Consider the following 13878-nt stretch of genomic DNA (forward strand, 5'->3'; position numbering starts at 1 on the left):
TCCTCAAATTCGTTATAGATTTTCCTGGGTAAATAAAGTTCTGAAAACATGCAGAATCACTGTTTGTTAGATCTAAATCTTTCTACAAAATATTTTTGGGCAAACTCAACTTTGGGTGAAAGCCCTCTGCAATAGCTTCCTTTTTTATGTAGGTGCCAATTCAAGTACCCGCCTAAAATTGAAATGGTTCACAGATCAAGTTTTGGTCAAATCTGACTTTGTCCAATTACACCAGGAGCTTGGAAATGAATTTTTGAGTGAAACCAATTGCGATAGAACCAGATTTTCAATATATTTCAGATTCCACAGACCTCATATTTTTAGAATTTTTCGATGTTTTTTGGCATACAGATCTTGTTTTATGTACAGTTTAGATTCAAGCAAATTCCTAAATTTGTAGGGTTAACCTTTTTGAGTGAATTCAATTGGGTTAGTCTTGTTTTAGTACTGGCTATCTAGGAAAAATATTGTTAGTCTATGTTCATGCATATTTGTTACTGTTAGTAACATGTGTGTGTTACATGAGTTGTTGAACCAAAACTTTTTGTTTAATTTAAAACCTTTGACCACCTCTTTTTTATTTAAAAATGGTCAACCTATGTTTGATTCTTGCAAAAAAAAAACCTCTGCAACTTAACCTTAGTCCTATTGTTTTGCTTAAGTTTTCAAAATAGTGTAGCATATTGTTTACCTCCTATGTTTGTATAGTGTCTATTAGCCAAATAAAATAGGAAAATGATTTCCTACTTTTCCAAAAATGTTTGAAAATAAAATATGAATGCTTTTGATGCTCGACCAATGCACTTGTCTTCTTTGTGGTGTTATCTACCAGGGGATATTTAATTTATGCCATGCTGATAACCGGAGAGACAATTGCTAATTGGTGAGGCTCTCATACTTTTATTAAGTGAAATAAATGGGTTTTCCTTTAAAGAGTTGTTTTGAAGTAACTATAAGTCCTTAGTATGTTAGCCCTTAGTAGAGTGGTTAGCTATTTATTGTTGACAATTGAATGTTGTTTTGTTGGTACAATGTGTTGATTGTGTTCCTTTTATATTTTCCGGCGATAGATGCGAACAATTCTTGAGAAGAAGAAGAAGTGGTTCGGACGAGGATTTTATTTATATTGTTGGAGTTCTTATTTGACGGAGTTGAAGAAGTCCAGGGACAAATAAGCCAACCAAGGCAATCCATCTTTTGACCTCTGAATGTTGTGTCACACATCGTGATTACCATGTTATTATCTTTGTCTATTGATCTATCTTGTGCTAGTTCTATTTGTGTCGTCAATACATGCTTACCTTGAGCATGATGATCTTAGTTGGCACCTCTCATGTAAATCCTTGGTGGTGTGATGAATAGCATCATGACCACGGTTATGCCATCCTATTTTCTTTGTCAATGCATGCTTAGCTTAAGCATGTTGCCCCTCTCCGATATCTCACCTACACCCGTCTCTAGTAAGTTGATAGTGTCATCATGATCTTGGTGTACCCTCATTTTGTGATGAGTATGGCTACCTACTTTGGGTATGTCGAATATTGTTGATCTCCATCACCCCTGTTAGTGTTGGCTGGTTAACATCACAAATCTGAAAGTATTCTCTCTCCTATGTTGTCAACATACATGCTTAAGCAAGTATGACTCTTTTGATTCCACCCCTATCCACTCCTTATTGGCATGATGACTATCATCACGGCCATATGGTGTCTTAGTTCCATCATGAAACTTTAGGTTGGGAGCCCCTCAAGGTTTTACCTTGTTGTAAAAGTTTTGATAAAACCTTGGGTAAGTCGAACTTACTCGAGTGGATGTTTATGAAAGGAAAGGATCTTGATAAAGATGGTGAGAAAGAGAAAGTGGTTGTGTTTATGAAAATGTTGGCACCTAAGTATTCACCCAAGCCAATTATTTAGCGCAACCACATTACCCCAACGTAGGCACGGGGCTTAGCTCATAGTTTGTTCTTATTATCATGGGACACCGCACAACTATACAAGGGTAAGAGTACCCCCGAGTCCGGATTGTCGTTGGTGGAGACAATAGTATAACGGGATGCCTTCGGGGCTACCCGTCCAGAAGACACTATGGGTCTCCTGACGTGGCGGTGGAGTCACGCTCAAAGTGAGGTGAGTTGCCACGGTGTTGGGGAGGTACATACTCCATAGGGTAGGATCCCGTGCTAAGACGAATAGGCGAAAGGCTATGTTCGAGTTTTTTTCATGGCATAGTTGATATGCGGGGATGATGCCCACATGATGAACTCGCGGATCTTGTGGGGAAAGTGTGCAAACTCTGCAGAGTAAAATCTATTCGAATAGCCGCGTCCGCGGTCATGGACGGTTGGAATGGTTGTTGCTTAGCACTGATGAGTTTTGTTTTAGAAACGCTTTACAAAGAAAGTGAGAAAGTGTTGGATGTACTGGAAGGGTACAAGAAAGCTTGTGTCGACCATATGGAGATGGTCGAGGAAAAAGAAACAAAAATTGGGTTACCCCCTTCCTAATGTTTCATGTAGAGGAACTCTTTTGAAGTATCTTCTTCAACAAAGATATAGAGATATCATAGGATATCTTTTGAAGTATCTTCTTCAACAAAGATATAGAGATATCATAGGATATCTTTTAAAGTATCTTCTTCAACAAAGACATAGAGATGTCATAGAACCCTCTTAGTGTCCCCTTCAACTGCGATGTTGGGATGCTATATCCACAAGAGAAACTACTTCTCTTCTACATGCTATTTCCACAAGAGAAATTAGCCCTTCCGTCTTGTCATTCTAGATTAGCACTTATTATCTTGCACTCTTGCAAAGTACCTTCTTAATGGTTTGCGAGTACAATTCCAATGTACTCATGGCTTTGTCCCTAGCTATTTACCTGGCCATACTTGATGGAATTCGACAACTGAAGAAGGATTGGACGATGTCTATGCGAGCTAGGAACGTCTTCCCAGTCAGTTGCCAGTAGGGTTAAGGCAGATGACTTGGGCTCTACGTTGTTGAAGTGATTCCGCTACTCTGGTGATTAGATTAGGCCCTTCGAGGCTATTATGTAAAGAATGGTCATGTGATCTCATTGTAATTTTCTTACTCCGTTTTGTAATGGATGATGTAATTCTGATATCAGTTCGGTTATGTGTTCATGGCGCACTGATCATGGGATCGTGAAGTGTATACATAACGGGTATTTCGGACAGCTAGTTCGGGGTCCCCACAGTAGAAACATAATAGCGTGTGATTGTTTAAACGCTAGACTTAGCAAACAAACTATACTTGATACAGTTCGTCCCTCGGACATCGCCATATCAAGCACACCCTACATCGCCATATCGAAGGAAAGTGCAAACCAATAGAAATCAATCAAAGTTTAAGATATTGTCAATGTTAGTGAAGAACCGACCATAAATTCACTATGCGAAAGGAAAATATCTCAAAGAAAACAAACAATAAAAATACACATGCCAAGATAATGGGATTTGTGGGGCGAATGAAATGAGCTTGCAAACAAAAGTTTCTAACAAAAACTGTAGCTCTTGCCACAAATTACAAAGAAAATGGCCATAAGATAAAGAGAAACTGATTTGCACTTCGCCAAACTCTCTCTCACTCTACTACCGAAGTATGATGCTTTCCTATAAGATAGTACTTGGCACTTCGCTCGCACTCTTTCTTTCTTTTTTGTTCTTTCTCTTTGCGTTCGACTCTGTTTCTTCATTCTTTTCCTTATGCAAGATAAATACAAGACTATCACTAAAAATTACACAACTTCATTCAAAGTGATCCAAGTAAGCAATGTTCAACAATAATCAATAAGCTAGTACCGGTATGATCAAGTTAACGCAAAGGAAATAAAAGCTATCAATGGGGAATGGAAAGGCATATCTTAGCTTGATGTCAAATGTTTCCATGCTTCTAAGATGATGTCAAAGGATGGTTTGAACTCCGTGGTGTTATCTAGGGTTTGTTGAGAGCCTTGATTTTAAGAAAAGAATCAGAGAGCAAACATCAATTATGCACAGAAGATGAAATCAAGGAATTCAAATGATATTTTTTATGCTCATATGCTGACATTTTGGCCCTTCTGCCGCCGGATAGTCCGGTGGTCCAACAAAACTAGAGATTGTCTTTTTCTTAAATGTTCTTTCTCTAAAATCCGCAATTTTGTTGGGAAATGGTCAAACTCGATAAAGGCAACACAAATAATGGTAAATCAACACCTCGGGCATTTGATCCATGAATCAGAACTAACAAGACACCTAAAATGATATACTAATCCAGAACATGCTCTATGTCTCCCTCGCCATTTCCATGTACTTTCTAATTTGCTACTTCGAGTTTCCCCATCTGGTGACCAAGTGCATGGATATTTAGGAGAGCAGACCACTAGAAGGCCATCCCTTGAGATCATGCAGCAGAGAGAGAGAGATATAGAGAGAGAGGAAATAAAGAATATGAAGAGCGTCTCATGGCATGATTCTCACTTCTGTTTGGCTACATTTTCACCAACCGATTGACTACTTTGACCACGTATCGGAAACCCCAAATCACGAACTGCACTAATGTGTACGCTTAGAATTTTGTGTCTCTTGATTAAGTCAACAACTAATATCTAGCAACTCAAAACCGCACCGTTCGTATTCATTTTTCTCATTTAATTTTCATAAATCATCGACTAAAACCTTGAAGAAGAATGCCTTTTGTTTTAGGATTGGGCTTGCTCCTTGAAGGTTGAATGGTTATGTCATCAATACTTGTGCTTGCTTTAGGTACGACAAACTTATTTGTCATCACTACCCACATGTGCACATTTAACCCTAGCTAGCTCTCACATTGGTTTCACCTCTTCTGCCAACTCCCAGTTGTTCTTTGAAATCCATCTATGTCTTCAGATGCAAGCACACATAGCACATATACATTGCTAGCATGATCTTTTTCTGCTTAAGAAGTTACCAAAACCAAATATATCAAAGTTGGCAAAATAATAGCCGGGCCTACATATATGTTATCACTTAAGCTCAAACATAAAATTCTCCTAGCTAAAGCCTAACCATTAACGAGGTATTCTTCTGCATTTCATGGGAGAAAAGACGCTCGAAACTCTCATCCTTGCAGGCATGTCCACAACTAGAACTTGGGGGACGAGAGGGTACTACATATTGTGGATGAATGTTCAGTAGTCAGGGGCCAAGCTTGCACGTATCTTCTTGTCCCCTTGTGGCCCGTCACTTCAATATCGTAGGCATAGCTTAACAACCTCCATGTGGAGCCAATAGGGGAGGGGAGGACGACGTGGGAAAAATGGTGGCCATGAAACAAGCACTAGGAGGAAAACATAACAAACATCGAGAACCATTGAGCTTGATTGGATTGGATGAGTTCCTGGTGCATCTCAAGCCTATACATTACAAAGTAGTATGAAGAAGCAAGTGTATGGTGTCAAGTGTTTTGTTTCTCTATTTGCATGTACGTGTATTCACCATGCTCATATACAATAATCCATCTCGCGTGGTTATATATATGGCTTCCTAGAAACCATTATCATGCACTCGTTATATGTTTGTAAATCTACAACAACCATCATAAATGGCCATCATGGCTATCTTCACTTGCCTCGTGCTTCAACTAGCTACTAGTAGTATTATGGTCGGGAGGAAGCATGTATTAGTGTATTACGTCTTACATGAAATTCGCAAATGAAATTAGTAATCCTTCTGATCCATAAGACCGTCGGGTTTTAAGTTTAAAGTAATTCAAACTTAAACTAAATCACCGATATTTATCATGGGTTGGAGGAAGTAGAAAAGGTGTTGCATATTTTATTAATAAAAAATCCGTTGAATGGAAAAGACTCAAGTATGTCGGTCAAGCTCTCTATTTGAAACATCAGCTGAGATCAAGTAGTTAATTGAAGCACACATAGCACAAGGACATCGCTACCAAGATTGTGTTCTTCTTAGATATCACAGTTGGCAAATAATATTTGGGCCTACCACATATCCGTAATTACTTAAGCTGGACGATACAATCCTCCTGGCTAAAGCATACACGGTTTCAAGTCCTTGTTATGCGGTTCATGGGAGAAAGAAGCCTGAAACTCTCATCCATCCAGTCCCATCGACACACCAAACCTTGGGGGATGATGGGGTGCAACGTATTTCGTATGGTTGTCCAGTAGCTAGGGGGTGTCGAGCATGCCTGTATGTTCCTATACCCTTGTGGTTCATCACTTTCAGGTAAAACTTTAACTGACTCCATGAGGAAGCCAACGATGGAGGCCACGAAGGTGATTACAGGTGGTCATGAATCACAGGTGAGTACGAAAACATAACATACATCAAGAGCCCGTTAGCTTAATTGGATTGGATGAGTTCCTGGTGCATCCCAAGCCTATGCATTACAAAGTATGAAGAAGCAAGTGCATGGTGTCAAGTGTTTTGTTTCTCTATTTGCATTTGCACGCATTCAACATGCTCATATACAATAGCCCATCTCGCGTGGTTATATATGTGCATGGTTCCCTAGATACAATTATCACACACTCGTTGTATGTTTGTAAATCTACAACAACCATCGTAAATGGCTATCTTTACTCATGTCACTTGCCTAGTGCTTGACCAACTACCAGTAGTATTGTGGTCCGGAGGAAGCATGCATTAGTGTATTATTACATCTTGCATGAAATTCGGAAGCGAAATTACTCGTATTCCTTCCATCCATGAAACAGTCGGAGTTTTAGATTGAATTAGTTTAAAGTTAAACTAAACCCCGACACTTATCATGGATTGGATGAAGTAGAAGAGGTGTTGCAGATTTTTATTAATGAAAAAAAAAAGTCGTTGAATGGAAAAGACTCAAGTCTGCCGGTCAAGTAGCAGCAAGGAGTAGAACTTTTCGTGTGAAACCACAAGTGAAACAACAAGCGTCGTGCCACTGCCACCACAAACTCCACTCCACGGAAAGCACTCGCCCAGCACACCGTAAATTCCCCGCAACAATCAAGTAAATCCACCTTTTGGTCTTTTTGGAACCCCCGGCTGAGACGCAGACATGCAGCGATCATCGGCCAAACCCCAAAGACCCGGTCCGTTTGACCCCTAGGTTTGTGGTCGTTTCGCCCAGTGCATAGCAAAGGAAGGAGGAGGCCCCGCTTAATTCCCTTCCCTCCCGTTGCCCCTCTCCTCTTCCTCCCGACCCCGGATCCGTCCATCCTGCCTAAAATACTCGCCACCTTCCATGAAATCAGGCACCCACCCTCGACCAAGAATACTACTCTTTCCATGAAACTATCGAGGTAGCACCGGAGTCGGACCCCACGTCCCCACGACGCGTCAACGCCGGTCCTCACCTTACCTTCCAGGAAAATGCCGGCGTGAGGAGCCCTCACCGTCCCCGTCCGTCCGTCCGCGTGCTATATAGACCAGAGTTGGTGGGTGGGGGAAAGCGGAGACAATTTTCTTGGTTGGTTGACGGAGAAGGAGGGCGCCCGCCATGGAGAACTACCTCAACGAGAACTTCGGGGGCGTCAAGCCCAAGCACTCCTCCGACGAGGCGCTCGGCCGATGGCGCAAGGTCGTCGGCGTCGTCAAGAACCCCAAGCGACGCTTCCGCTTCACCGCTAACCTCGGCAAGCGATCCGAGGCTGCCGCCATGAAGCGGACCAACCAGGTACACATGCCCTGCCCCGCCCCAGATTTTCGTCTCAAGTTCTTCTTAGCGGAATTTCTCGTTCCTTCATCGGCCGCTGATTTGGCCGGAAAGAAGAACCGGAACGGATAAATTAGAGGCCCACACGCGCAACGAATTCATCTTTTCCCACCTTTGCATCTACTAGCATCGTTTATTATGTCCTGTCTCGTCGTCGTGCTCGCCAATGTCGCCTTTTCCCCTCACTTTTGCTGGCACGAATAGAAAGCGCAGGTTGCACATGCCATATTTAGTGGAGCGATACAAGGCCATAGCATATGAAATTGGGAACGATGTTTACATTATCATTGGGGATGTCAGTCCTTCCTCCTAATCTGTTTATCTATAGTAGTACTACATAAAAACGGCCATTCGGCTATGAAATTAAATTTCTGACATGTCATAGCAAACCAACAAAAAAAGCAGAGGTGGTTCATCTGTGATGCACTAGTGTGAACGAGTCTTCACGTCTTTGATAGTAATTGCTAGGCAGTTTCTTTAGAGTACTGCAGTGACATTATGCCAGTCTTGAGTAATATTCACGCACGTGATAGTGGTTGAAACCAACAGTGACATTGTTTGTGACCTATCATTAACCAACTTGCCTTATTTGTTTTTCCCATTTGCTAGAGTAGCTAGTCCAAATGAGCGCACTAGAGGCCAGAGTCTTTCAGCAATTTCTTCACACTTGTAAAAAGTAAAAAATGCAGTATTATGTCGTGTAGATGCCCCCACAACATCTTTATCTAAAAAGAGATGCATTATGAACTACTTTATTCAAGAAGAACCCACTACCTTTAGTTTTTCAGTTCTAGTCTTTTTAAAATAAGGTAAACCAACGGAATCGTCCTTCAGTAAACTGGCTGGTTTAATTTTTATAAATCATCAATGGGTAACACTTTCAACCATCGTTTCTCACCGGAGCTTTTTACTACATCTTTGGGCAATTTTCATCAGTAAACAATATGAGAACAGTTAGTGTTGCTGATACTGACGTCACAAAACACTAACTGTTTCAGGAGAAGCTGCGTGTTGCTGTGCTTGTTTCAAAGGCTGCACTTCAGTTCATCCACGGTATGATACCAGAGTATACCAGAATTAGTCAACATCAATTTTTCTTGTTCTTCTTCATATCAATCTTACCGTGAACACAATTCCGCAGGTCTTGCCCCCCAGACTGAGTACACAGTCCCTGCGGATGTCAAGGCAGCAGGCTATGGCATCTGCGCCGAGGAACTGAGCTCGGTTGTCGAGAGCCACGACCTCAAGAAGCTTAAAGCACATGGTGGCACCGAGGGCCTCTTATCGAAGGTGTCTACCTCAGAGTCTGATGGCGTCAGCACGTCATCCAAGCGCAAGCTTGCGTCCCGGCAGGAGATCTTCGGCATCAACAAGTTTGCTGAGACGGAGTCCCGCAGCTTCTGGGTCTTCGTCTGGGAGGCTCTCCAGGATATGACGCTTATGATCCTTGCTGCATGCGCGTTCTTCTCGCTCCTCGTTGGCATTGCCACTGAGGGGTGGCCCAAGGGCGCACATGATGGCCTTGGCATTGTGTCCAGTATTCTTCTGGTTGTGTTTGTCACTGCGACAAGCGACTACCGGCAGTCCCTGCAGTTCAAGGACCTTGACAAGGAGAAGAAGAAGATCACTGTCCAGGTCACCCGGAGTGGGTACCGGCAGAAGCTCTCGATATACGATCTTCTCGTCGGTGACATTGTGCACCTTTCCATTGGTGATCAAGTACCAGCTGACGGTTTGTTTGTATCTGGCTTCTCATTGCTGATTAATGAATCTAGCCTTACTGGGGAGAGTGAGCCAGTTGCTGTCAATGCCGAGAACCCGTTCCTTCTGTCAGGCACTAAAGTGCAAGACGGTTCTTGTAAGATGCTTGTCACCACAGTCGGCATGAGGACCCAATGGGGTAAACTCATGGCCACCCTAACTGAAGGTGGGGATGATGAGACGCCATTGCAGGTCAAGCTGAACGGAGTTGCCACCATCATTGGCAAAATAGGCCTCGTCTTTGCAGTCGTCACATTTGCAGTGCTCACTGAAAGCCTGTTCCGGCGGAAGATCATGGATGGATCGTACTTGAGTTGGACTGGTGATGATGCACTGGAGCTGCTTGAGTTCTTTGCTATTGCTGTTACTATTGTCGTTGTCGCAGTTCCTGAAGGCTTACCGCTCGCTGTTACCTTGAGCCTTGCATTTGCCATGAAGAAGATGATGAATGACAAGGCACTTGTCAGACACCTTGCAGCTTGTGAGACCATGGGCTCAGCAACCTCCATTTGCAGCGACAAGACTGGCACACTCACAACGAACCACATGACTGTTGTCAAGGCTTGCATCTGTGGCAAAGTTAAAGAAGTGGATAATTCTTCAGAGACCAAGAGCCTATTCTCCGAGTTACCAGATTCTGTCATGACAATGCTCTCGCAGGCCATATTTAACAACACTGGTGGTGATGTTGTCGTCAACAAGGATGGCAAACGCGAAATACTGGGCACACCAACTGAGACAGCAATTCTAGAGCTTGGCCTGTCACTCGATGGAGATTTCCAGGCGGTGCGAAAAGCAACCACCCTTGTCAAAGTTGAGCCGTTTAACTCGGCAAAGAAGAGAATGGGAGTGGTCATCCAGCTGCCTGGGGGTGCATTCCGTGCCCACTGCAAAGGCGCATCAGAGATCATATTGGCATCTTGCAGCAAGTACCTGAACGATCAAGGAGTTGTTGTCCCCCTTGATAGTGCAACTGTTGCTCACTTGAATGCTACCATTGATAGCTTTGCAAATGAGGCACTTCGTACTCTGTGCCTTGCCTACATAGAAGTCGGTGATGGGTTCTCAGCTAATGATCCGATTCCCGAGGATGGGTACACCTGCATTGGCATTGTGGGGATTAAAGACCCAGTGCGTCCGGGTGTGAAGGAATCCGTCGCAATCTGCAGGTCAGCTGGTATTACTGTCAGGATGGTCACAGGTGACAACATCAACACAGCAAAGGCAATTGCCCGGGAATGCGGCATTTTGACTGAAGGCGGTCTTGCCATTGAAGGTCCAGATTTTAGAACTAGGAGTGCAGAAGAACTGAATGAATTGATACCCAAGATACAGGTATGTTTAATGCTTTTACCACTTAATAACTTGCCTATCGTTTCTGGATTTCATTTGTCAATGTAATGTGATTGCTTGTATCAGGTAATGGCTAGATCTTCACCACTTGACAAGCACACCTTGGTGAAGCAACTTCGGACTACATTTGATGAAGTTGTTGCAGTGACGGGTGATGGAACAAACGATGCCCCTGCACTTCATGAGGCTGATATTGGACTTGCAATGGGCATTGCTGGAACTGAGGTAATTTCACACAAGAATAATTCCCTTGCATGGGAAAATAGTCATGTTACTCTAACATACAAGATAGTAGAACATTTAATGACATATAACTCAATTAAGTGTTTCCCATTATAATTACTCCACGATTTGCAGTCAATTACATGTCCTAGCAATTTTTAAACATCACTGCAGCGTAGTTTTTGCTTATCATTCTTAAGCGTCACTTTAGTGTCTTTAAGGTTTTTCACTCCAAGATTTGCAGTCAATTACATGCCTAGTAATGGCATACGGTATTTAGTTCCAGCATAACTCATTTTTATCTGTTTTGTTTGCAGGTTGCAAAAGAGAGTGCCGATGTCATTATTCTTGATGACAACTTCTCAACTATAGTCACCGTTGCTAAATGGGGTCGGTCAGTGTACATCAATATTCAGAAGTTTGTGCAGTTTCAACTGACAGTCAACGTGGTTGCTCTTGTTGTGAACTTCTCATCAGCTTGCTTGACAGGTAAAATCTCAAACTTTGATGCGTTCACTGAAGCTGACTTAAATCTGTAAAGAAAAAGGATAGGCTGAATCTATGAAAAAAAATTAAAACCTTCAACGGTTCAAATCTAAATTGGTTCATTTTAAAGTAAACCCTTTAACTAGTGAACTCTAAATCAGTTCATTCCAGATGTTACCTACAGTGTTGTTTCTCCGTTTATGCTTATATGTTGTACTTATCATCATAAACCGATTCCCAGCTGGAATTAATACTCCATGGTATTTCAAGCGTATTACTCTAACTTGTTATCTAAATATTCCTTTCACGATAATAATATTTAACTTCACCTGGAACTTACTATATTAAGGTAGAGAATTTCATTTCCTGGTTTATTTTATGACATGTATTTCACTGCTCATCTACTTCTACTTGTCGTTCAGGGAGTGCTCCCCTTACTGCTGTCCAGTTGCTCTGGGTCAACATGATCATGGACACACTAGGAGCATTGGCATTGGCCACAGAACCTCCAAACGATGAACTGATGAAACGGACTCCTGTTGGAAGGAAAGGAAACTTTATCAGCAACATTATGTGGAGGAACATCATGGGACAGGCAATCTACCAGTTCATTGTAATTTGGTATCTGCAGACAGAAGGAAAGTCGTTGTTTGGACTCAAGGGTGATAACTCTGATCTAGTCTTGAACACTCTCATCTTCAATTGTTTTGTGTTCTGCCAGGTAATTTAGAAGTTCCTATTGCATCCATTCGATTTCTAACAAATTATTTCGGATACAGTATGTTCTCTGTTTCCTGCTCCACTGATGCCATTTCTTTATCAACTGGACCCTGGTTTCAGCAAACATGCGGGAATATAGCTGTTACTATGTAAATATATATATTATTTTGGTAAATTAGGATCCTTACTAACAGAACTATAATGTACTACTATCACCAGCAAATCTTGCAGTGTATGAACATTTGACAAGCAAAACTATAATGCACTAGGAGCACCAAATAATTTTGAATGAGAGGACAAAGTAATCTGTTGCTGTGATAGTGCACGAAAGTCCACTTAATATTTCCGTTCTTTTGCAGGTGTTCAATGAGGTGAGCTCTAGGGAGATGGAGAGGATAAATGTATTCAAAGGCATTCTAGACAACAACGTCTTCGTGGCCGTGCTTGGCAGCACTGTCATATTCCAGATCATAATCGTGCAATTCCTTGGTGATTTCGCGAACACTACCCCGCTCTCATTCAAGCAGTGGTTCTCCTGCATCGTCATCGGCTTCATAGGCATGCCTATCGCTGCGATTGTCAAGCTAATCCCGGTCGGTTCAAATTAGGATACCATAACTAATTTCAGTCAGAAACTGAAGTAAGGTAGTAGGACTACAGTTTGATGATGCCAATGCAGTTCGGGCACTGTCATGAGCATAAGAAACTGCTCTTGCTGTGGATCTATGCCCTTTTTCTTTTGCATTTTATCTAGGGGATGAGCCCAGATTGTGCGCTTGATTCTTCAGAAGTGTTGAATAGACTCTTGTAGTTATTTTCTCTATGTTATTTTCTTCATATTCTTTTCCATTTCCATGGAATGTTCTAGCTTGGAATTGTGTATGGATCTATATGATAAGTTTGCAACAACCTAAAATACTGGAAACAACTGTTTGGTACTATACTTCTGACATAATGTTTTGATTCACTTGTGTAAGGTCTCCTTGTTGCAAATCTTTGTTTTTTAAGTGGCCATTCGGGAAATTTAGCCAATAATTTGATAAATTTCTAACTTGTTTTTCCTTATCTAGTGTGACTGAGCTCTGACTATCACTAAAGTACTGTGATTCTTCGGAAGTTGCCAAGAGAAAACCACCCTCTTAACTTTGACCAGGTATCTGTTGCGATCCAAGTGCCAGCATCAGCAGATACACCAAAGAACAGTTGTATGCTGCAGGTAGGCTTGGCAGTTAGCTTCTTTTGGCGCCCAGGCTTATCTCCACATCACAGCTGATTGACACACAAGCAGCTTGCTTCCATCACCACTGTCACCTGGTGCCAGTACAAATGTTTTTGACCAGTCAAGGTAAGCATAGTTACTTCTACTGTACAACAAATCCTACTGCAGAGGCACACCACTTCTCCGAGCTGGCAAGAAGCAACCACTTGGGATAAAAATTCCAGCATCTCCAACGGGGCGACCCAAACGGACGAAAAATACGTCTGGTACCACCTCCAGCGAAGCGACACATAGTGATCGGACCGTCCGCGGCGACGCAAATATGGCCCAAATACGCGTCTCGGATGCGTCACGGCGGATGTTGCGCGGACGCGCAAAATGTTCGCTCGCGTCTGGCGGATGTTTCGTCGGG

General features: G+C 42.4%; 1 protein-coding gene across 1 annotated transcript; it reads left to right on the forward strand.

Moving 5' to 3' along the window:
- Window positions 1–7134: 7134 nt before the first annotated feature.
- Window positions 7135–13214, forward strand: LOC127296621 (calcium-transporting ATPase 2, plasma membrane-type). Its single transcript, XM_051326791.2, has 7 exons — window positions 7135–7666; window positions 8704–8758; window positions 8847–10801; window positions 10886–11044; window positions 11359–11530; window positions 11950–12248; window positions 12607–13214. The coding sequence occupies exons 1-7, from the start codon at window positions 7490–7492 to the stop codon at window positions 12853–12855; spliced, it is 3066 nt and encodes a 1021-aa protein (XP_051182751.1). The 5' UTR covers window positions 7135–7489; the 3' UTR covers window positions 12856–13214.
- Window positions 13215–13878: the final 664 nt, after the last annotated feature.

Source organism: Lolium perenne, chromosome 4, assembly GCF_019359855.2.
Source record: "Lolium perenne isolate Kyuss_39 chromosome 4, Kyuss_2.0, whole genome shotgun sequence".
In the NCBI taxonomy this organism is placed as follows: Eukaryota; Viridiplantae; Streptophyta; class Magnoliopsida; order Poales; family Poaceae; genus Lolium; species Lolium perenne.

What these genes read in the sequence shown, in the direction of transcription:
- LOC127296621 (XM_051326791.2), top strand. Translation starts at nt 7,490, where the DNA reads ATGGAGAACTACCTCAACGAGAACTTCGGGGGCGTCAAGCCCAAGCAC. An exon ending in AATTGATACCCAAGATACAG is followed by an intron (nt 10,802 to 10,885) that starts GTATGTTTAATG and finishes TGCTTGTATCAG; the next exon opens with GTAATGGCTAGATCTTCACC. An exon ending in TGGGCATTGCTGGAACTGAG is followed by an intron (nt 11,045 to 11,358) that starts GTAATTTCACAC and finishes TTTTGTTTGCAG; the next exon opens with GTTGCAAAAGAGAGTGCCGA.